The following is a 25,025-nucleotide window of genomic DNA, read 5'->3' on the forward strand; positions in this document are numbered from 1 at the left end:
AAGATGGCCTAGTCGGCCATCACTGGAAAGAGAGGCCCATTGGACTTGCAAACTTTATATGCCCCAATATAGGGGAATGCCAGGGCCAAAAGAATGGGAATGGGTGGGTAGGGAAGTGGGGGGCGCTATGGGGGACTTTTGGGATAGCATTGGAAATGTAATTGAGGAAAATATGTAATAAAAATATTAAAAATCAAAAAAAAAAAAGAAGTAGGGTTGAATTTAAATGGTGTCAGGCTAGTGTATCCTCCACTTTTATTTATTATGTAGTTTAGGTTGGCCAAGCTCATTCCATGCTCAAGGTTGGCCTTGAACTTACAATCTTCAGCTTCATATAATAGATTTCCCAGAAGGGAAAGGGAAGTCACTCAGTGGTAGACAGCTGCTAATATTTGTCAAGATCCAGGTTAAATTCCAAGCACCACATAAATATTGTTTGGTTATATAAATGGTATGTCTCAAGTAATTTCAAAATAATAAGATTAAACAATCGTAACCCCCTAATTTTGCAATAGAACTCCTCCTCTCTTTTCTTGCATCTGCCTTTTGCTCCTGGAACCTGGAAGTCCCGCCTTTACCTTCTGCCCAGCAGTTGGCTCCCTAGCTTTCTTAACTGACAGATCAATAACCAATTGGAGAACAGGACCTTAGCATCAGGACCACGCCCTACAGCCCTCCCTGTAGAAGTCTAATGGAATCCTAGAAGCCCATTTCTCAGCTTCATATGCCATAGCGTTTTCATCCTCCCTTCCTTAACTCTATTACTGCATTTAATAGAATAATATAAAAGAAACTCCAAAATTATTGTTTTAGCATCAGCTACTTCATAATACCTCTCAAAAAACAATTCTAAGCTACACCTCACTCTTCTGTATTCCAGGGATAAATAATATTGAAATCAACTCTGTACCTCAGATCAGATGTTAAAAACAAACACTGTGAATGTAATGAACATATGTAGACTCTTCTCCTTATTCCCAAGGCAATAGGTTATCACATCTATTTATTCATGTTGTGTTGGTAATTATAATTAATATAGAGATATTTTTGAGTATTTAAAGAGATATGTGGATGTTATATGAAAGCATGGTACATTGACCATCTTTGGACTTTGATATCTATGGTCCAAGGCAGGGGCCCAGGCCCTAGTTCTCCATGTATACTGAAGAACATCTATAGCCTGTAATGGGATTAATTGGATGTAAATAAACTTGACTATCTGGAGTACCTAGCAACTTTTCAGCACCCTGTGTTACCTAAAATGTATAATAATGTGCATCCTAATACAGGATTAGGTTTTGGGGTTGGCATGTGTTCATGATTGGCAGAATTTATGATTCAAAATCTCCAACATCAGTAGGCTGCATGTGTAGCTTTCTCATTTCTATTACAGATATGAGCAATCTCTGGGTGTGGAGATAACAGCTTGCCTCAATCTTCAAACATTCCAATTGAGTTTTTTTCCTCCTACGATGAATTTTCTGTGCCTTTGATATCCTCTAAATGTCTAAATGTCCATTATCCTACTGAGGACCACAGAATGACATTTTTTTAGTTCTGTCACTTCTTTTGCACCTTTGGTTTGATGTTTTTCTTTTCCAAATACTTTTCTTTATTCATTAGGTACTTTTTTTTTTTGCACCTCAAAATAAAATTTAATACAGGAAAAGACAGGATAAATGCTTCATTATTTTTATTATTAATTCTCTGATAATGTGGATTTGGGTCCTAGCATTGTCTAACTATGATAGTTTTATTTTTCCAATCCTTTTAATATCTTCAATGTGACTTGAATATACTGAATTCAAATTTTCAGGAATTGAATGATACTTAATGGTTATATAACTTCCTATCATGTTAAGTGAGGGCATCTTAACAATCAACTAAAAATTGCCAGCAGAGTGACATCTGCCTGTAATTCTAGCACTTAAGGGGTTATAGCAAGAGGATAGTTTGATACAAGCTTAATTTACATACTGAGTTCTAGGCTAGTGAAGGCTTCACAGTGAGAAACTGTCTCAGGAAAATGCAAATTGGACCCATAAAATGGCTTAGTGGGTAAAGGTGTCTGCCATCAAGCCAGACTGAATTTGATTTTTAGGGCATAGTTTGTAATAGTTGAAAACTGACTGTCCACATGCACTGTGGCAATGTACAGTTGAGACACACATATATACACACACACAAAAATAAATAAGTGTAATGAAATTTAAGATACCCTTTAAAACAAAATGCAAACAAATGTCTTTTATTGTTGGACACTTTAGAATTGCCTTGTTCCTAAGGTGCCACTAATCCATACACTCTTGTTTCAGAGTTTATGCTAAATGTTTTACATACATTTTCTCACCTAATACTCTTACTAATCCTATGATAAATACATTGCTCTTAAATTAGACATTTGTAGTTGCTGAACTGACTCCTTAAATTTTCCCTGGCCATAGTATGGATGACACTTCTAGATTTCAGGCTGTTTTATGTTTAGAAATACCACAAAAGGAACTTAGTAAGGGCACTGCTCACATGATTTTTTTGAGTTCTCATCATCTTTTCAAGTCTCCCCTCCTATAATATACCCATCACGGTTTTCAATACCTGTCTTTACCTTCTGTCTAGTTATTGTGATGCTTATGAATATATGTCTAGCGCAGCAGTTTTATTTCAAAATTATTTGAAAAATAATTTTTTCAATGCCTATTTTAATGACTGTTCTTGAATGCTTTAACCTCTCTTTTAGCCCACCACCAACCAGAGATATGGGAAAAGAAAGGATGGGGGGAAGTGAACCTGTTTAGAAAGGACCTTTGGAACAACTCCCATTTGTGTTGTCTGGAAATTAGCAGTTAAGTTCACAGCTCAACTGTGGCAGCTATATCAGCAGTTGAGTTTGGTAGAGTCAGGATAGCAAACAAAAACCAGCAGCAGTGGCATGACCTAGGAGAGAGAGCCAGGCCTCACCCTGGGCATAAGTTAGCCAGAGGAACAAGCAGGACTGCAAGGAGAAGTTCTCAGCTGTGCCTCTCTCAGAGAAGCAGAGATCAGTAAAGACGAGAGATCAACAAGAAGTGCACAGCTAGCTCAATAAACAAGCCTAGCCCAGCCTCTTTCACTGTCATTCGAGTTCTTTTTATACTCTCTCCAAACATCATGTGTCCTCCACTTCTCCACGGGTCTTGCCTCAGCATGTGTCTTGCCTTAGCATGAGTGTCTGTCTACCCTGATCCCACTTTACTAGTCTGAATCTGCAGAAGTGGCAAGAAACTGCAGCACATCACCAGAAGTTTTTTGGTTCGTTTCTCTCTATGGAGTCCCAATAAATGGAGCTCAACTATGCAACATAAGGTGGACTGATACAAGTGTGTTGTTAGCAAAGAATCCTTCATCACCTGTCCTTTCACCTGCTTGCTTTAGCAGAACTTCCTTTCTCCTGTGTCTGCTTCAGGGAAACATTCATTCCGGAGTCTGCCTTAGTCTTTCACCTGGGTCCACTTCAACAAAATGTTCCTTCGCATGTTTTCCTTAGCAAAACACCATTCAACACAACCAGCTTTCCAAAGAACCCTTAAGTTTCTACTTCAACCAAAGCTGCACAATTTCATAAAAAGAAATATGTATATTCACAGAATTAGAAGAGGGACTATGAAAGAGTCATGTCCGTAGCATTTGTCAGAACATATAAGCATATTGGTAGGGAATGCAGAGAAGGGAAATTGAGGGAAAGTGGCCAGCAAAGTAGAGAAAATAAAAGGGACACCCATGAGAAGCAAGTGCCTCAGGGAGCAAGTGGAAGAAATAATGTCATTTGTTGTGTTTTAGTTTGAATGTGAAATGTACACTCCCTAAGTTCATGTGCTGAAGCGGGTTGATTGTACTATTTTGGGTAATGACACAACCCTTAGTAGGTGGAGTCTAGCTGGAGATGGCCTCATGGGGATGTTTTGTCTCTGGATTTTCCTCTCTGCATTCTGCTCACTTTTAGGTGAGTTGTCTCACCATATCATTCAGCTGCTATAATCTTGTGATGAATCCCACATCTGGAGTCATCCATGAACTGTGGACTGTAACCGGGAACAAAATCTAATAAGTCTTTCTTTGAAGTAGTTTTCCACAAAGGTTTTGTATAGCAACGGAAAGTCTGACTTGAAGGTACTACATTGCTTACCAGTTTCTGTTTCTTAGCACAGTTGGAAGAAAAATTAAATTGTGCTGAGCCAGGAGTAAAAGGATATAGTCAATGACTATCCTGTAGTCCTATGTTTTCCAAACCTAGTTTAATAAGGATATTTAAACTCTTTAACCTCCCTTCTAGCTCACCACCTACCAGAGGTAGTGAAGAAGAAAGGTTAATAGGACAAAAATAGACCTGTTTAGAAATAGTTCTTTGGGGTGATTCCAATCTTTACTGTCAGGATAACAGCAGTTCAATTCACATAAATCAGCAGTGGTAGCTTGATCCACCTGCAAATACCATTCACTAATCAGCAATAGCAGTTCAATCCAGAAGAAACTGCAAGGCTCTGTCAGTAGGCCCAAGTCCACAGAAGTGTCAAGAAGTCACCAGAACACTACCAGAAGTTCTTGGGTGCATTTCTCTCTATGAAGTCATGACAAACAATGATCAAAGAAGAAGGCAAGGCAAACCAATGCCATAGCATCAGCAAAGCCCAATGAAGATCAGCAGAGTGGCAAGGAAGCACATAGCTTTGTCCATTGTCTGTTGGGTTATATTTATACCTTTTCCAAACATTATGTGTTGTCTCAAGCATCTGGTCTAGCAAAACATCACATGACCTTTTTCCAGGCAGCTTCCAGCAAAACACCATATGTCTATTCTCAGCAAAATATCCTCCCGCATGTCTGCTTCAACAAAAAATATCCTCTCATAAGGCAGTTTTCCGAAAAACATCACATGCCACAACAGAATCTCCAAAGAAACTAGAAATTTCCACTTCACTGTCCATAATTCCAGGTAGTAGTTCTTTTGTATGTACAGGAAGTTCCCTGTCTCACCCTCCCCTCCACCTCCCTACCTAAAATGCAACAGTAACTGGAAATGAAGAGTGTTGTAGGTTTAGAAGGTATTTATTAGGGTATTTATTTATTTATTTATTTATTGGTTGCTTGTGGGGTCAAGCCTAGATTCTTTTTTTGTTTTTTTTGTTTTTTTTTTTTTGTTTTGTTTTATTTTTTTTTGTTTTTTTTTGATTTTTAATATTTTTATTACATATTTTCCTCAATTACATTTCCAATGCTGTCCCAAAAGTCCCCCATAGCGCCCCCCACTTCCCTACCCACCCATTCCCATTCTTTTGGCCCTGGCATTCCCCTATATTGGGGCATATAAAGTTTGCAAGTCCAATGGGCCTCTCTTTCCATTGATGGCCGACTAGGCCATCTTTCGATACATATGCAGCTAGAGACAAGAGCTCCGGGGTTCTGGTTAGTACATCATGTTGTTCCAACAATAGGGTTGCAGATCCCTTTAGCTCCTTGGGTACTTTCTCTAGCTTCTCCATTGGGAGCCCTGTGATACATCCAATAGCTGACTGTGAGCATCCACTCCTGTGTTTGCTAGGCCCCGGCATCGTCTCACAAGAGACAGCTATATTTGGGTCCTTTCAGCAAAATCTTGCTAGTGTATGCAATGGTGTCAAAGCCTAGATTCTTAAACATACTTGGTTAGCCATCTATCAGTGAGCTACATCTCTAGTCTGGACATTCTCTGGAAAATGGGAGTTAAGGGATGTACTTGTTGAATGACAGGGCAGAAGAGGAAATGTTAAAAGGTTAAAGGAGAGTAGGAAGGAATCAGAGTAGCAGGTGACCCAGTGGTGTGAGCTTTCAAAGTAGCTTATGCCTTTGAAAGATATTAAATCATTTGAAAATGTTTTTGGGGATCAAGGACAACATTACCCACCAACTTTCTTGTCCCTTAAATATGTATGAATTGAAGTAAAATGCCTTCTTGTGAGAAGACTTCAGTAGAGGGAGGTCCTCCAGGGGCAGTCAAAATTCCACTGTTAGAACAGGTCGAGAATTTATCTGGTCATGTTTCTCAACCTGTGGCCCTAGAGTATTTGTTTAGAAACAGTTCTTTGATGTTACAACTGGGAATGGGGTGTTTGTGCTGCTGGCATATAGTGACAGTGACCCGGGCTGCTGCTCCAGGCCTCGGTCAGCCACCTCACTCACAACACTGAATTATTACAAACAGGGATGAAATAGTTCCCAGGTGAACTGAAGTTTCCAGCCAAAAGGTACACTGTGTAAAAGTTAGACAAGGCTGACTCACTGCTTATAGTGCATTCTGTGTTTAATCTAATATCCCTGTGAATATCACCAGCCCAAAGGCTAATAATGTTATCAATCTGATGTTATTATATCATGTGAGGTCTATAACAGATTCCCTTGCTTGGCTGCAACCTGCCTACCTTATTGTTCCACTAATGTATGTTTTTTCTCCTTGTTTTTGTTTGCTTTTTTTTAGTTTGTTTTGATTGGAGTTTTTCTTTAAAAAAAAAATCTGGAGGCATTGTCTCACTGTGTGGTGTGGCCTGGAACTTGCCAACGCAGACTAGGTTGGGCTGGAACTTACAGAGTTCCACCTGCCTCTTTCTCATGAGGGCTAGGGTTAAAGGTGTGTGCCATAGCCCCAAATAATATCAATATATTTTTTAAATGCCTTGCTTTATGACTTTCTTTGTTTTGTTACTATAAAAACTTCTTAAAAATATTAACATGTTGGACACATGGTCTATGGGGTATTAAGAATCTGTTGTAACATAGTCACTCAAAACTGCCCCAGAGTAAGCTATCTCTTGTTCCCTTTGACATGAGAGCTGAAGTTTGCATGAATACATATAATAGATGGAAAATTATAGATAAAAGACTTAGGGCTGCCATCACAGACTCAGAGTTGAGGGTTTTAGTGCCCTTTCTTGCATTCCCTTCAATTATTGGTAATAATTGGGCTCTGCTACGTTCACTCAGACATCAAGTCCTGTTTCCTGTCTTTTTGTTGTCATTGTTGCTGCACAGTGTCTGAGTCACAGAAAAGAACCATAATCATCTTAGAGCTACTTTCAACCACTTTGTAGTCTGTTGACAATGGGTATGCTCTGATAATTAACCACATGAGATTTGGGATGCAGTGTCCTAGGTAGTAATTCTAGTTAATCTTTAGTTAGCTACAGATTATCTTCAGTTATGTAGAGAAGAAATCTTTCATTTAACTTAAAATGCATTGGGAGATCAAAGAATGTCCTAGTAACTGAGAGAAGACAAAATGAACATTATTTTTTGCTTGCATTGTTGTGCTGCATTTTGAAGACAGCTTGAGACTAGTTTTGTTTAATTGACAGAAATAGGAAGAGGCATAAGAATTTATGTCTAGTGTTTTTGACATAATTTTATGTTATGGTTGAAATTTAGGATGAGACTGTAGCTCAGCGCTAAGGGGACTTCTTTACCTCCTGGGAGGCCTTTGGGTTGACTTACAAAACACAGCAACCAACATAAAATTGACGTCGCATATCCAATGTATAGATTGGAGCCTAGTTTTGTAAAAATCTGAGCTAAGAGCAGATGCTATATTTTCAAAGGTGTTTTCAAACAATCCAAACAGGCAAGAATATATGACAGCACCTCAAGCTGCCCCAAAGCTGCAGGCATTGACTATTTGGTTCTTTAGAGGATGAATTGCCTGGAGCAGCCTTGTCGCTGGTCTGTCTCTCAGGACACTTCTTGGTCCCCTGATTCTTTTCAACACTGTTGAGAGAATTCAGATGATGTACACAACTAAGCGTATGGAAGCCTTTAATAAAGAAGAAGGTACCACACTCTCACCACTCTCAGAAGGCCAGAGAGACCATTGCGCCAATCTGCATCTTAAATAGTAGTCATATTGTTTTCTTCTTCTTTCCCTCAGGTTCTTGCTTTCTTTTAAAGATAGGGTCTTACTTAGACCAGGCTGGCCTTGAACTTGCTTTGAACCAAGGACAGCCCTGATTATCTGATTCTTCTTTGGTCCCTTCAATTCTGGGATTATAGGCATGTTGCACCCTGCCTCATTTTCTATGTGCTATTTCTAAAGCCCCTAAAATAGGCAGGTTTTCCCAAGGGATGGTTTCATGCCCAGGTGATTGATAAGTCAATTTGAATTGATAGTTAAGGAGAGGACAGTACCAGAAATCCCCGGGATAGAAAGAAAGTGATCTTAAAAGGTCTAGATAGTTATCAGCTAGTGATAAACAGTACAGAATATTATGTCTAAACCCAAGCCAGAGATATTAGTAAGGCCTCATCCATTTGGCCAGCAATCAGAATCCTGCATTTTTATGTTTTTGGTCTTCTAAGCTGGCAATTGGGAGAGAAAAGTCCATCCATGGTGAGCTCTAAGTTCTCTACTATCTAACTAGCTACTCTAATGGGATTGGCATTTCATTTCTGCAATTCAAGTCTGGCTGCTGAAGTTGAGAGACAAAGTGTTGAGGCAACAGAAGTGACTGAATTTAAAAAAGCAGGTTCTGAAAGGGGAAAGGGGTCTTCTCTGAGCCAAAATTTTTGAGAGAGAAGGAATGTCCAGGAGCTGGTGTGGTTGGAGGTCTTTCTCAGTTGGCCCCCGTGTGCCTTTGTCAAACATTACAAAGGACCTCCACCTCTACTCAGCTCCCATTTTGCAGATTTCTTCGGATGTATTAATTTTCCAATCAATGAATGTGCTCTGTGCTAGTCAGTGACATAATATATGCTATTTAACCATAGAAGTTTAGAAAGGAATGAGCACTTCAGTGGTGCTATAGGTTCTAAAGCAAGACCATTTAGCAGTTAATGTCTTTAGTATTAAGGGCAAGCCTCTCTTTCAAATTTAGAATACCAAGCAATAGAGAGGTTATGTCATAAAAATTATAGTAGGGTGTAAGGGCAAAAGAATGTGTGTGTGTGTGTGTGTGTGTGTGTGTGTGTGTGTGCACGCACACAGTTCTTTTCTATATTCTGGCTAGAATATGAATAAATATACCTTATTCAATAGCATGGTAATATTCTATACATTCTCCAAATATTTATCTTTCCCTCTCTACAAATTATCACATTTTCAAAGTGTGTGCTCTAAGGAAATGTATCATGTAAGTGAACAATTAGATATTAAAAATAATATATAACCTTTTAAGTTAAATCGCTATGCAAAAGAGTTCATAGAGGGATCTACAATGATTTGGAAGGGGCTCATAGGGGTTCTTTGGGATGCTTCGTTTTGCTTTAAAGTTGAAAGATGAACTCATAAGAGGGAGAAATCATAGGAATCACGAATAGAGGAGAGTTGTGATGTGGAAGGACTTTAGTTTGTGGATGTAGAAAAAAATATTATACCGATTTCTGAATTCCTGAATGTTGGAATACTAGTAGTTTGTGGGACCCTAAAACTGGATCCCATAATTTTACTTTATTTCCCAGAATTGTAGAACTTATATCGAGACCATGTACCCATTAGGCATCTAATGAAACTGTTAACTTTTGTCTAAGATTAGAAATGAGAGATAGCCAGGTGGTGGTGGCAGCGGCGCACGATTTTAATCCCAGTACTTGGGAGGCAGAGCCAGGCAGATTTCTGAGTTCGAGGCCAGCCTGGTCTACAAAGTAAGTTTCAGGACAGCCAGGGCTATACAGAGAAACCCTGTCTCGGAAAACAAAACAACCAAAAAACCAAAAAACAAATAAACAAAAAACCAAACCAACCAGCCAAACAAACAAAAAGAAATGAAAGATAAAGTTTCAAGATAGATTCTCAATCCATGGGAGAAAGAAGTTTTAGTTAAGTTGTAAAAGATGTGAGGGGGAGGCATGAACAAATAAAGAGAGGGTATTCACATCTTTTATGAGTCCTGTTAGAAGTTTTCCAGGAGTTGGCTGTTAACTCTTTCCTATCCCTTTATAATATTTTTAGTCATTGCCATGGCAGTTGTCAGCTGTCATGGCATTAGAGAGTGTGACATTTAGCACACAGATGGGAGTATGAAAAGTTTGAGTTGGTCTGACCCTTAGGCTGTGATCTTCAGCCCAACCAGTTTCACATCCAGCTAAAGAGGAACTTCTGGTCGACCTGTAGCCTGTCCTCAATAATATATAAGATTAGTGTAGGATTGAAATTCAACCTGCTCACCAGAAAAGTACTCTAGGTAGACACTAAAAAATAGATTAGAGACTGGATCCTTGACTTTTATATCTGTCTATATTTAGAGTTAAACAGTGACCAAGTGGAGTAGGGGTACCCAAGGGGCCCATCACTCTGTTCTTCCAAGACGATTCTAAGGCATGAAGGTTGAAACATGCCAGGTGGTGGTGGCGCATGCCTTTAATCCCAGCACTTGGGAGGCAGAGGAAGGCGGATTTCTGAGTTCGAGGCCAGCCTGGTCTACTTAGTGAGTTCCAGGATAGCCAGGGCTATACAGAGAAACCCTGTCTCGGACCCCCCCCCAAAAAAAAAGAAGGTTGAAACATGCACCAGCAAGACCAAGTCTTCTAGGGTCTGTCTCCCATCAACTGCCAACAACTTTTAGGTTCTGGTGGGGGATGGGCTGCCCTTCCTTTTCAGTACAGCAATCCTTTACGTAATGCCTAGAAGACACCGATTTACTCTAGTTCTCCAGATACCCGGTTCTCACATCCCTCCTGCCCCTCTTTTTTTGGTGTTCTCCAAGACTTGCAAGAAGGAGTTATAATATAGATGCCCAGTTTATTTCCGAGCAGCCTACAGACATTTATTCTCTATAAATTCTCTTGTCATTTGTGTGTCTTGATGTCTGTGGAACCTCCGTCTCTGCTGTATCCTTCCTTAATGATTCATCTCTGGAGAGTAAACAAAATATTTAAATTAAATGTTCAATGTAAAGCTGTTTCTTGTGTTAAAAATTATTTGGACTTTTACTTTATTATTTTATGTATATGGGTATTTTGCCTGTATGTATGTTTGTCACATGTATGTGGTGCCTGCAGAGGCTGGAAGAGGATCCGCTATAACTAGAGCCATAGATGAATGTGGGCCACCATGTAGATTTTATAGAACCAGGTCCTCTGTAAAAGGAGCAAGTTCTCTTAACGACTGAGCCATCTCTCCAGGCCCCACACATAGCTGTTTCTATGGAGCAACTGAAAACATTTAGATCGTTTTCTTCTTCAGGATGACTTTTCTCTCCTGGCCAGCTTTCTTGCATGTTTTATGGCCTAATACCTTTGTCTGTGCCTCACACTCTTCCTTTCCCCACTGCTGAGTCTGAGAAAGTGAATGTCAGTCAGTCTCTGACATTTCTAGGCCCAAAATGGTGGTGGCAGTTTGAGTTACTGCTTCCTCAAAGAATACTCTGAAGGCAGGGGGAAACAAAAACATAAACAAAAAACCAAAAAACAAGCAAAAAGAGAAATGCTTAATTAAATCCCAAAGGGGTGGAGGTTCTTTTCAGATGGAGAATGTACAGTCAGCAATAGCGACCATTCTTTTTTGAGGCAGGCTGTGTTTGGGAGCGTGGAAGGGCATACCCTCCTGCCTTTTCCTATGTGGTGCCTGGCTTCACCCTGCAGTTTGGTTCATTGGGCTCCTTTCTGCACACAAGTAGCCCTGGAGACCGTTGCTCACTGGTGCTGTTTACTATCCTCTCGGGAGAGTGCTGAGCCAGGTGATCTGCCAACGCCCCCCTCTAATGACTGTGTTTCACATGCAGGGAGAACACTGCTGGAGAAGCTGTTTAGCCAGCAGGAGAACGGGCCTCCAGAGGAAGCAGAAAAATTTTGCTCCCGGATCATCGCCATGGGTCTTCTACTTCCTTTCAGTGACTGCTTCAGGGAACCGTGTAATCAGAACTCTGGGTCCAGTTCAGCTCCATTTGATGTAAGTAGGAGAATTCACTTCTGTCTGGAGGGTGGACTGCAGTCAGAGTAGCAGCTGGGAGGTGTGTCTGCCCAATCACCCTATAATTTCAAAAACAACACGTGATGCAAGCTTCCTCCCCTGGGCCACTGGAAGGAACAGATTGTCTTTTCTATATTTTTCTTTGGACTAGGGCATTCAATGTAGTTGGCAAACCTCCTTTTTAAAAACAAAACAAAACAAAACAAATAAACAAAAGAAACCCAGTCTCTTAGTTTTCTAGCCTGCTTTAATCAGTCTAATTAAGATCATTCAGAATTTTTCTTTCTGATAGAAACTGAAAATACATAGACAAATGGTTCTCCCTGATCCATATCTCACACATCAATATTTCTATGCTGGTCACAGAGACATTCCATCAGAAGCAGTACCAAAGGGCAAATATACTAGTCCCAGTGGGTTACAGGTTTCCATGGGCACTAGAATGCTATGTGAGTGTTTGCCCAGCTCATTTGTGCACTAAACATTGGCAAGAAGAAGCCACAGCATCTGCCCTTACCGGAGGCCCCCACTCAGCAAGGGTTAATCTTGAGGAATTCAAACGGCATGATTGTAAGGAAGGCATCATGAACAACAGCACTCCCGGACTAGCATCTTCCAACCAGAGTAGTGTTAACTTCCTCAGGTATGTGGTGCACGGCTCTGAGGATCCACCTCAAACTGAGAATTCTCATATGTGCATCTTTCATGAGAAGCTGGGAGGTCTGGGTGGATCTCGAGTGCAGAGCCCAGGAACTGAGTGATTGGGGACATTGAATTCTGTTCACATGGGTAATTACATTTTTTTTTTCAGTTTTGCCAAACATACCTCTAAAGACAGTGAATGTGAACAGAGGCTGAGGCCAAAAGCTAGTTATAGAGCCAGGAATGGTGGCTCATAGCTACATTCCCAGCTCCTGGGAGGGTGATGCAGGAAGATCAAGAGTTTCAGGTTAGCCTGAGCTACACAGTGAGGCTATCTGTGTCTCCAGAACCATGGAGACACTTACTTCTTCCTCCTGTTTACCATTCCTAATTGGTGATCTTTCCCCCCCCCCCCCCCCACTTAGTATGTACAGAAGAAATCTCATAAGTTATTCTGAGACTTCAGTTCTGACCTTCGTGAAAAATTTCTAGATAACTCTGACTTGTGAACCTCCTTTTTAAAAATAATTTTTATCTTTTATTTATTTATTTATTTATTTACACTCTAGATTTTATTCCCTTCCTGGTCCACCCTCTGACTGTTCCACATCACATTCCTCTTCCCCACACCCCTGTCTCTACGAGGATGTCCCCACCTCCCACCCCAGCAGACCTCTAAACTCCCTGGGGCTTCCAGTCTCTTGTGGGTTAGATGCATCTTCTCTGACTACACCCAGACCCAGCAGTCCTCTGCTGTATATGTGTTGGGAGCCTCATATCAGCTGGTGTATGCTGCCTGCTTGGTGTTCCAGTCTTTGAGAGATCTTGGGGGTCCAGGTTAATTGAGACTGCTGGTCCTCCTACAGGGTCACCCTCCTCCTCAGCTTCTTCCAGCTTTTCCCTAATTCAACTGTAGGGATCTCATCTTCTGTCCATTGATTAGGTATAAATATCTGTATCTGAGTCTTTCAGCTGCTTGTTGGGTCTTGCAGAGGACAGTCTTTATAGGTCTCTTTTTGTGAGCACTCTGTAGCCTCAGTAATAGTGTCAGGCCTTGGGGCCTCCCCTTGAGCTGGAGCCCACTTTGGGCCTGTTGCTGGAGCTTCTTTTCCTTAGGCTCCTCTCCATTTCCATCCCTGCAGTTCTTTCAGACAGGAACAATTATGGGTCAGAGTTTTGACTGTGGGATAGCAACCCCACCTCTCACTTGATGCCCTGACTTTCTGCTTGAGGTGGGCTCTACAGGTTCCCTGTCTCTACTGTAGAGCATTTTGTTCCTTTGAGTCCTGACAGTTTCTCACCTCCCAAGTCTCTGGTACATTCTGGAGGGTTTCCCCAACCTCCTACCTCCTGAGGTTGCCTGTTTCCATTCTTTCTCCTGGCCCTCGGGGCTTCAGTCATTTCCCCCACCCAATTCCATATCATGTTCCCCTCACCACTCCTCATCCCCCACTCTCATCCCATCCACTTTCCTTCCCAAGTCCCTCCCTCCCTGCTTGTGATTGCTTTCTTCTCCCATCCAAGTGGGACTGAGGCATCCTCACTTGGGCCCTTCATCTTGTTGAGCTTTTTGAGTTCTTGGGTATTCCTGGTTTTTTCTTTTTCTTTTTCTTTTTCTTTTTCTTTTTCTTTTTCTTTTTCTTTTTCTTTTTCTTTTTCGTTTTCTCTTTTTCTTTCTCTTTCTCTTTTCCATTTTCTTTTTCTTTTTCTCTTTCTCTTTTCCTTTTTCTTTTTCTCTTTCTTTTTTTCTTTTTTCTTTTTTGATTAATTCCACTTATTAGTGAGTATATACCATGCATGTCCTTTTGGGTCTGAGTTACCTCACTCAGGATGATATTTTCTAGTTCCATCCATTTGCCTGCAAAACTCAGAATGTCCTTATTCCTAATTGCTGAGTAGTACTCCACTGTGTAGATGAACCACATTTTTGTAACCATTCTACTGTCATGGAACAGCTGGGTTGTTTCTAGCTTCTGGCTATCAAAAATAAGGCCACTATGAACATAGTGGAACACATGCCCCTGTGGCATGGTGGGGCATCTTTTGTGTATATTCCCAAGAGTGGTATTGCTGGGTCTTCAGGTAGATTTATTTCCAATTTCCTGAGGAACCTCCAGATTGATTTCCAGAGTGGTTGTACCAGTTTGCAATTTCACCAGCAATGTAGGAATATTCCTCCTTCTCCACATCCTCGACAACATGTGATGTCACCTGAGGTTTTGATCTTAGCCATTCTGATTAGTGTACTGTGGAATCACAGGCTCATTTTGATTTGCATTTCTCTGATCACTAAGGACTTTGAACATTTCTTTATTTGTTTCTCAGCCATGCAAGATTCCTCTGTTGTGAATTCTTGATTTCATTCTATATCTCATCTTTTGATTGAGTTGTTTGGGTTTTTTTTTTTTTTTTTGTTAGCTTCTTGAGTTCTTTATATATTTTGGATATTAGCCCTCTTTTGGATGTGGGGTTAGTAAAGATTTTTTCCCTATCTGTAGGTTGCCAATTTGTCTTATTGGCTATTTCCTTTGCCTTACAGAAGCTTTCCAGTTTCATGAGGACCCATTTATCAATTCTTTCGTAGAGTTTGAGCCATTGGAGCTCTGTTTAGGAAATTTTCCCTGTGAAACTTCTTTAAGATCTCTCTCTCTCTCTCTCTCTCTCTCTCTCTCTCTCTCTCTCTCTCTCCCTTCCTCCCTTCCTCCCTCTCCCTCTCCCTCTTCTCCTTCCTTCCTTCCTTCCTCTCTCTCTCTCTCCCTCTCTCTCTTTCTTTTTTTCTTTCTTTCAAATGTTATTGAATGACATAGCAGCTAGTCACTGCTAAATAGATCTTTTTCTCCTGTAGAAAGAATGAGACAATTATAAAAGTTTCCACTCTTCTCTGTGGGAGCCGATTCTGGAGACAGACCTGGGGTCCTATAGTGTGTCCTATTGTAGAGCTACATTCTGGTAGCTATCAATACAGAATTTGGAGATATGGCAAACACAATACAGGTAGAGGGAAACACTAGCTGTGTCTATATTGCATGCTATTATCTAATTATAACAGCCTTTGCCATCTTCACCAAAGCAGCTGTGATTATTTACAAGGTAATCTCGAAATCTAGCCTGTTGATGCTAACTCACAGAAGAAGGAAGTCATGGTGGGGTCATTCAGATTCCAACTACTCTTCTAGCTGTATGTAACTCTGTCCAAGCTTCAGGTGGACCTGTGGTCTTGGAAGGTGATAGAATGTATGATGTGTGTGCAATATTAACTAAAGGGGCAGGGAACTTTGTCTCTGCGGTTATAGGGATGTTGTCATCCAGGCTGTAGTGAGCCTTTCCATTGATGTAGCTGTCCAGGGAGTTCACCCCACTGTATCATTCCTCCTCCTTGCCATATAAACAAGCATGATAAGCCCATTGGATTGACATGCTGGACTCCCATGGAATTGTTTTTGAATGTCATTGTTGTCCTAGCTGGGATGAGTAGACGTGTAAGTGAGTTACTTTGTATTGTCCCAGGAGAAGTTCACATGATTGTCTAGCACTTGCTTTTTTATGAAAACTATTATCAAATTAACTTAATTTTTCTCAATAAAGCTCAGAACTAAAAAGTCTTTTCACTTAGTAAATATGAAACTAGAATAAACCAAAAAGAACAGGATAATTTTATTCCTCTACTTATGTTTTTTAATTATTAATTTATTATTGTGATGCTCGAGGATGAACTCAGGTCCCCAAACATGCTAGGAAAGGGTTCTACCCACGCGCCTTTCTCTTTCTCTTTTTAAGTTAACCTGGTTATTTCTCATGTGTCTTCTCATGTGTCGTCTTACTCCACCCTTGTGATAAAGAGTCTAGAAACACTTCTTTAGCCATGCTATCTTGGAAGATGGTTAAGTGTCATGTAGAATTGAAAACACACACACACACACAAAATAGGGATTTCATTCCCCAGCTAGAAGTGATTGTTTCCTCCTTGCCGTATTCCTTGGCTATGTACTACCTCTCTAGTGCCTCTACCAACTGAACATAAAACAGAGGCAATTAAAGGTACTCTCCTGGGAAGTGTTGTTCCATACTCTAAAATACCAGATCATAAACAGTACCAGGGCTTACTGAATACAGAGATAAGGGTTTCTTTTCCCTCAAACTACAAAGAACAAAAACATACTGGAGATGTGAAAGACTGGGGGATGGGAATGAATGTGTTCATCTCCAGGGAGAGACTTTTCTCATCATTATTCTCTCTGCTGACTTCCAGAAAAGAGTTGCTGTGTGCATTTCCAACCATCAATTCCCCCAGGGATAATTCTTTACATGATGGAGCCCAGGAGGATTCAGTTTGTGGCCAGCACTCTTTCTGTCCCCTGATTTTGTGACAGCATCTTGCTTGTCTCTATGTATATATGTCAATAAAAATATCTACAGTTTTGATATGAGGAATCTTACTGATATATAAATTTCCCTACTTCAGCTGAAGTTTTCAGATGTATCTTGTATCTTCTTAGGGCTTACCATTTTGATTCCTCCTGCTTTAAAAAATATGAAAGAACATTATATTTCTCCTCACATTACTTGCTAAAGAGTTTATGAAATTTAAAGAACACATGTACTTTTGAGTGTTCATATTAACTCTTCCACAAATGCTAAGGAAACCTATCCTGTATACCAGGTGTCAATAAAGCTCACTATAAAATAATTCAAATAGAAAGGAATGCTTTATTAAAATAACAATCAAAAAGGAGGGGGTATCTATCAGTATAGGTCAATGGTCTGGGTGGTGTTTTAGTGAGTATGCTCCCTTTAGTTTCATATATTGAATGCTTGATCCCCAGAGAGGGAGGCTGTTTGAGAATGATAAGAAGGTATGGAACACTTGGGGGTGTGCTTTCAGGTTTTAAAAACCCAGGCCGTTCCCAATAAGTTCTCTCTCTGTCTCTGTCTCTGTCTCTGTGTTTGTGTGCATGCCTCTTTGCTCTCTCTCCCTCTCTCTCTCCCTCTCTCTATTTCTCTCTGACTCATAGTTGCTTTCTCAACATGCAAGCCCTCCACTACTGCTCCAGCACCATATTTTCTTGGCCTGCTACCCCATTCCCTTCTGATCTGATCATGGACTTACTCTCTGAAACTATAAACAAACCCTCAATTAAATGCTTTCTCTTATAAGTTGCCTTGCTCATAGTGTCTTTATGGCCACAGAAAGTAACTAAGGCATTCTGTAATTCTGGCACTTTAGAGACTGACATAGGGGATGCATGAGTTTAAGGCCAGTGTGGGCTATAGTAAGACCATGTCTTAAGATTAAATACATAGAGGTTAGAGAGATGACTTGGTGGTTAAGAACACTGACTGCTATTCTAGAATTCTTAAGTTCAATTCCCAGCAACCACATGGTGGCTCACAACCATCTGTAATGCGATGTGATGCCTTCTTCTGGTGTGTCTAAAGACAACAACTGTGAGCTTACATATTAAACAAACAAACAAACAAATAAAATTATGAAGGAAAGAAAGCAAAGTGTACAAGTTAGGAAGAGCTGGCCTTTAGTACAAAATGATTGTGCACTCAAAAAGAACAAAAACAAGGGTGTAATAGACAAAGAGACCACCTAGTTTCCCGCTCGTGTCTACTTATGTGAGTGATATGTATCAGTGTGCTTGGACATGAGTACAGTTTGACCAGTTTTTGTACATGAAGGAATTTAGCCATGCTCATTCCTGTTTGGTTGATATTTACAAATAACAAAAGGTCATGCATGGTTCATTGATAAGGTCCTAGAGACAAAGTGAGACTTTCCAGAGATTGGAGGTTATTTATCAGACCATAATTGTGATTGGGAAGTTTTATATCATTTCATTGAAAGGATTTTCTCTGTTTATTTTTATTTTTTCTACTGAGGATAGAACTTAGGGCCATATAATGGCCTGAGCTATATCTTCAACTCTTTTTTTCTTGTGTTTCTGAGGGGTGATTTGTGTATTAGTTGACTTGGCTCTCAATTCCACTTTATATGAGAATCTTCTTTGTGAACAGCCTACTGTTGAGAACTGAGTCCCTAGCACCATTAGGAGGGAAAACCACCAAAATGAGGACAGCACAAGACTAAACAAGATGGAGAAGTGCATTTACGTTGATAGCCAACCAATACACACTATCATTGATCATGAGATAGAAAACAGGAAACGTGTAAGAGAAGCCTCTGCTGGCCACACTTAGCTTGCAGCCTGTGGGTGAGGCAAACTCCACCACTCTTCCATCTCCAGAGATTACCAGCCCAGCACTGAAATCTGTATAGGAGGACCATTCTCCATGATTTCAAACCCCACTTGACATTAAAGTCCTTGGTGTGGAGATGAGGATGCTGCAGTCAGAGACTCTGCTTGAACTTCAGAGTTCAGCCCACTAACCCCAAAGGTTATGGAAGACAGTTGGCTTGGATTGATACAACACTGACCTCATTCTGAGTTCAAAGGGGGCTCCACAGTGATGCATTGAGCTCCTATTTAACAACAATGGGACTAATGAGCCCCTACATTTAACTCCTGGCATGCTCTCCTCCTATCACTTCTGAGCATCCTTCTCTTAGAGACTTCTCTCTGCAGCTGTCCCTCACTCTGGAGTTGTGGCACATTGACTTCTCTGACTTCTGATCTCTTCTTGTTAGGATGGATGTCCCTAAGGTAGACCAGACTTGAATAGCAGGATCTACCTCAAAGTGTTGCGTTGCCTTAGCCCGTGCATCATGGAAATGACAGCATGGATCTTCCCTTAAACTCTGACATTTGTGTGATAACACAAGAGGGGCCACTGATTCACTGAATACTCAAACTGGACTTATGGCTGTCAAAAATTCTGGTCTTATCCTTGGCTAGATCTGCCACGCTTTTAAGTGGGCTGCCTAGATTTTCTTTTGCTAATGCTTCTGTGACTTCTCCCCTGACAAGGATGCCCAGGCTGTAGCTACTTGCTTCATGTGCTGCCCACTCTGTTGTTCCTGCATTTGTCTTCTATTTATCTGCATGTTTTAGTTATCTCACCAGCTTCTGTGTGGTTTCTGACACCCATCTAGTCTTCTTGTCTTTGAATTGGTGTGAAATATTTGTTATGACTCTGCTTATTCACTGTATCACTTAGTGACAGGTTCTTATTTTTAATCTGGCCTTGTAAGTGAAATTTTACTTTAAAAAAAAGATTTTATTTTATTTTTAACCCCACCCTCTGTGTGTGTGTGTGTGTGTGTGTGTGTGTCTTTGTTTGGGTATGTGCACTTGAGTGCAAGTGCTCTTGACATCCAGAGGAGGATGTCAAATCTCCTGGAGCTGGAGTTATAGGTGGTCGTGAGCTGCCCAGGGTGGATTCTGGGAAGTGAACTTTGGTCTTCTGCAAGAGCAGTAACCTCTTAACTCCGGTGCTATTTCTCCAGTTCCAGTTCTAGTCTTCCTTTTGGGGCACTGTTCAGAATTGCATGCCACTCCTGTAGTCACCATGTTTGAATACCCACTTTACTGCTGTAATCACAGCATTCTTGCTATAATTCTCACTCCTCTATGTCTTTCTTTTTTTGTTTTGTTTTGGTTTTTTTATTTTTTTATTAGGTATTTTCCTCATTTACATTTCCAATGCTATCCTAAAAGTCCCCCATACCCACCCCCCACTCCCCTACCCCCCACTCCCCCTTTTTGGCCCTGGCGTTCCCTTGTACTGGGGCATATAAAGTTTGCAAGTCCAATTGGCCTCTCTTTGCAGTGATGGCCGACTAGGCCATCTTTTGATACATATGCAGCTAGAGAAAAGAACTCCGGGGTACTGGTTAGTTCATATTGTTGTTCCACCTATAGGGTTGCAGTTCCCTTTAGTTCCTTGGGTGCTTTCTCTAGCTCCTCCATTGGGGGTCCTGTGATCCATTCAATAGCTGACTGTGAGCATCCACTTTTGTGTTTGCTAGGCCCCAGCATAGTCTCACAAGAGACAGCTATATCTGGGTCCTTTCAGCAAAATCTTGCTAGTGTATGCAATGGTGTCAGCGTTTGAAAACTGATTATGGGATGGATCCCTGGATACGGCAATAACTAGATGGTCCATCCTTTCGTCACAGCTCCAAATTTTGTCTCTGTAACTCCTTCCATGGGTGTTTTGTTCCCAATTCTAAGACCTCTATGTCTTTCTAGATGGAGCAGAATAGAAGTTCAAAGGTAGGGAAAGCTACAGGGAGGGAAGTAACTACAAGTTGTAACTGTAAACACATCATCCCTATTGGCTGTTGTGTTCATGACCATTCCATAGTCACTCCATTTCGCTGTTCATTTTTCTACAGAAATATTATGCTCAAATATGACTGGCTTATTTAGCTCTGTATATATGTGTGGATGTTGGAGATGCTTCATAGAGGATGTAGCATGGAGGAATGAAAGGCTCATTTTCTTTTTAAGTAATGGTTCAGCACAGAATAAAGATAGCTATTTTATCTGATATTGCTATTACCAAGAAAGCAATCTCACATGTTTGAAGATCAGTTTGCTATACAGCCTTCTTCCATAGATTTGGAAATTCTTAGATGAGTAAATCTAATGAGAGAGATGGGAAGGATTTCTAGTGGGAAGGAGCAGTCTGAAAAACACACAAGATGAAAGTTCCTTATTGTTTTCCTCAAGAACTACTTTTCCATCTGAATTCATATTTCATTTAAGAAATATGTTTATTTCTTTAAGGAATAATATGTAGTTATGTACTAAGATGCTTCAGCTTAGCTTCCTTCTTTGAAGTACACATACTTTGGCTTTAGAAAAAAACTTCCCTGTTTTAGCAACTTTTAATGATCACAAGATATATTATGAGATATCAAATTATATCTCTCATGCCTGTATCAGTGATCGAGTCACAGTAAAGCAGAAGACCTTTATCATATGTTTTACTACACAAATGCACATACACACACACACACACAGAGAGAGAGAGAGAGAGAGAGTTTTAGCTTAGACTATTCACTGTATTGCAGGTTGTCCTTGAACTTGTGACAATCCTCCTGCTTCAGCCCCTGCTGAGTATGGTGATTATAGGTTTGAGCTGCTGCACCTACTTTTTAATTATATATTGTCACTTTCCTGATTCATTTGACATTGGGAAATAGTGGTGTTTCTTTTTCTTCCTATAATTCATTCTACTACTACTCCGTGATGGTTACATGACGGCACCCTGTAGTCATGAGTGTGTATATTGTCAGGGATGTGTTAGACCATATGCATCGTTAAGCATACTTCTGAGATTATTGCATACAAGAACCTTTTAAGCTAGATGTGGTGGTTCATGACTGACATCTCAGGAATCTGACATAGCAGGATTGCTGTGTAATTGGGGCCAGTCTGAGCTCTAGTGTGAGTTCAGTCCAGCTTGGGTTACATTGTGAGACCCTGTCTTTAAAGAATGAAAGAAAAAACATGCTTTGATCTGGTACATGATTTAATAAAATTTTAATATGCTGCTTTACTAATCTTATGTAAGAAGGAAAAACAGATAATCTTTATTCACTTCCATTATTAGCAGTCCAGGAGTATCATTGCGGAGTAGGGATAGTAGCTCAGTAGCTCAGTAGCGGAGCACATGGCTGAGACGTATGAAGTCTCACGCATCTTAAGAACACATGGCCTGATTACATAGGTGATACTAGGAAGCAGCATGTGATGATATGAAGCAGCATGATTTCATACACACTCACCCTATGTGTCTTAAGATGCTAGTATTCAATCAGAAGGGGCAGATGCATCCCAGCAACGCATGCCAACATCCTCTTTCAGACTCAGCTTCCTGTTTCTTGTGGTTTGAAAGTAAAATGTTCCTTATAGGCTCATGTACACAAACACTTAGTAGGTTCAATGCCACAAGAGCAACAAGGAAAAGTATTGTTTATACAGTAAAGGTAATTGTTGCTATACCTCTTAATGGCCGTGTCCTGTGTTCAGTGGCCATGTCCTATTTCAGCATTGGTGTGGATAGAGAAATGCCCCCAACTATGTGCGTTTAAAACTGAAATGCATAAATTTCCTATAAGATGGGGGGAAGTGTATGCACAGAGAAAGGAGTGTAAGGGATAGAGAGGGCTGACAAACGAGAGTCACATGGGAGAGGAAGACATCATATTGTCTCCCACGTGAGATCTGTATATATAGAAAATATAGGTAGTATATTAAGTTATATAAATACATGAGACAGAGAAGCAGAAGGGGACTCTATGTGGAGTGAGGAAGGGTGACAGCTGGTGTGGGAGGAAGAGTCTACAGAGGAAAAGTGATAAAGGGTAGATCTGAGCAAAGTACAGTGATGTGTGGTTCAGTGACGCATGGCTCCTTCACAATGAAGCCCCTCATTCTGGATACTAACTAGTTTTTTTTTAAAGCGGAAATCTTTTAGGAGACACAGTTGGGATGCACTTTTTAAGGCAGTGACAAGCTTTCTTTGTGTTTGCTCATTTGAGAGGATCCCGCTGCTTCAGACACACATTTGGGTTTCCGGAATTTGGACTTGGAATCACCCGTTTGGCACACAGTGAGTCGTGGTTCCCAGTTCATGTTGACTGTAGGTGATGGGCATTTATTAAAATGAGCGTTTCAGCCCAACTCTTCAGTCCTGACTTTCTTTTCCTTTCTTTTTGCTGGATATGCCCAAGTACTCATCATTTCTGGTTAAAGGAAGGATGTGTCTTGTAAGCATTCATTGTATCCTCATAATGAACTTGATGAAGGGTTGTATTATTTACAGAAGAAATCAAAGCAGGGGAACATTATTCCCCTGCATGCTCCTATATGAAGACTCATGTTCTTCTATTTTGAACAGTATGTCTACCATCGGGCTGTCACTGATGGGTAGGATGGGGACACAACGACCAAGTGAAGGTGCTTCCTGCTGAGCACACAACCAACCCAGTGAGGAGCTTATTAGCATCCTCTTCCCAACCCTTATTAGGCTTTGGATACTGTAGGGTTTATTATATTTTTCATTGTCTAGACCAGAGGATAGCAAAGGTTTTATGTAAAGAGCCAGATAGACAGTATTTTTGAATACAGTAACTGTCTTACAGACTTTGCCAAGCTACTCAGTCCTGCTTTGGTGTGGATTACACAAACAATACAGTCTGCATTGCCTAACGAAACTTCCATTTTCAGGTAGGGCTGGAGGAGGGCAGCTGCAGAGACTTGGGTAGCAGGCTGTAACTGGTTTACTCCTGGAGTGTATTCAGGTAATATTTAGAAGGAGAGTTTAGTCAGTGAGTTTGTCTTCTCTTTCTCCAATCATGTGTAGTTAGCAGCTAGTCACAAAATACACATTGTGGAGACTTAGGGCAGTTTCCAAGTGGGGATAGCGGAGAGGAGGGCCTTGCTTTTCCTTTAGAGAGGACCAGTGGTCACAGTATGTTTACAGGCTGATGGAGAACTGTAGAAGTACCCAATTAAATACTTAAACCGATCCTGGCACATGCCTCACTATCTGCTCCAATGTTCTGGGTTCCCAAATGAAAGACATACAACTTTTATATTTTGATATGCCTAAAACAGCTCAATGACTGGGCCACTTCCTAATCTCCACATGGCTAATCCATCTCCCTCCGAAATTCCCAAATTATTAATTATTAAAATCTATCTTCCATTTTTGTTGCCCTGGACCCAGCTGGGCAACCGTCTTGGGCCCGTTCTTCTCTAGCTCCTACATGGCAGGTATGCTCTCTTGTCCCATACCTTCTTAGGTGTGCCATCTTTCCTCTCCTTCTCCTAGAATGACAGGGTGGATCTCCCTTTTTCTTCTTCCTTCTTCCCTGTCTCTAGCCTAGGAATCCTAAAAGTCTGGCCTCAGTCTGCCCTGCCCAGCCATTGGCTGCCGGTAACTTTATTTACCAATCAGAACCAAATGTGGGGAGGGGTGTCTCAGTGTCTTACATGTTAACTTACAGATTCTCATATTAAAGATGGAGGAGATTGACAATAAAGATTGTTAGCATTTAGTTCTGGAGAGCCAAAAAGGATGAGATATAAATACAGGTGTACTCTTACAAAGGAGGAAGATGAACTTGAGTGGGGTGGGGGAGCAGAAAGAAGAGCACAGAAGCAGCCCGCCTTTTGATTTTCATGGCTGGAAGCTTAGGGAGAGGTCACTAGATCGATTCTCTGTGAATTAGGTGTCTGTGGGGGTTTATAAGGGGTGACGGACCTTATATAGAAGCGAATTCATTTGGACACCAAACACTTTGGAATGAGGACTGAACAGAGTTGAAAAGGATGCTATTGGAGAGCCAGACAGTGGTGGATATTGTCTCTGGGCCTGATGTCATCTGTATCTGGCAGGGAGGAATCACTCCTCTGATTTCCAGTTGGCTTTCCATGAGCGTATTGGCTCCTTTTCTCAATGCTGTAGTAAAACACTTGTCAGGAAGTGACTTACAGGAAGAAAGGCTTCTCCCTGGCTCTGAGATGCTACAGTTGAGTGTGTGGCCAGCTGGATGTCTGGC

At 40.8% G+C, this 25,025-nt stretch overlaps 1 protein-coding gene across 1 annotated transcript in view; it reads left to right on the plus strand.

The window, feature by feature from the left end:
- Nucleotides 1-25,025, plus strand: part of Fmn2 (formin 2) — a 326,068-nt gene that overhangs the window by 24,403 nt on the left and 276,640 nt on the right. Inside the window, exon 2 of the mRNA XM_021173977.3 lies at nt 11,715-11,881. Within this exon, the coding sequence (XP_021029636.2) occupies nt 11,715-11,881 (167 nt within the window). The remainder of the gene's footprint in view (nt 1-11,714; nt 11,882-25,025) is intronic.

The sequence above is a fragment of the Mus caroli genome, unplaced genomic scaffold (assembly GCF_978045245.1).
Source record: "Mus caroli unplaced genomic scaffold, Mus_caroli_1 scaffold_1, whole genome shotgun sequence".
NCBI classification, from domain to species: domain Eukaryota; kingdom Metazoa; phylum Chordata; class Mammalia; order Rodentia; family Muridae; genus Mus; species Mus caroli.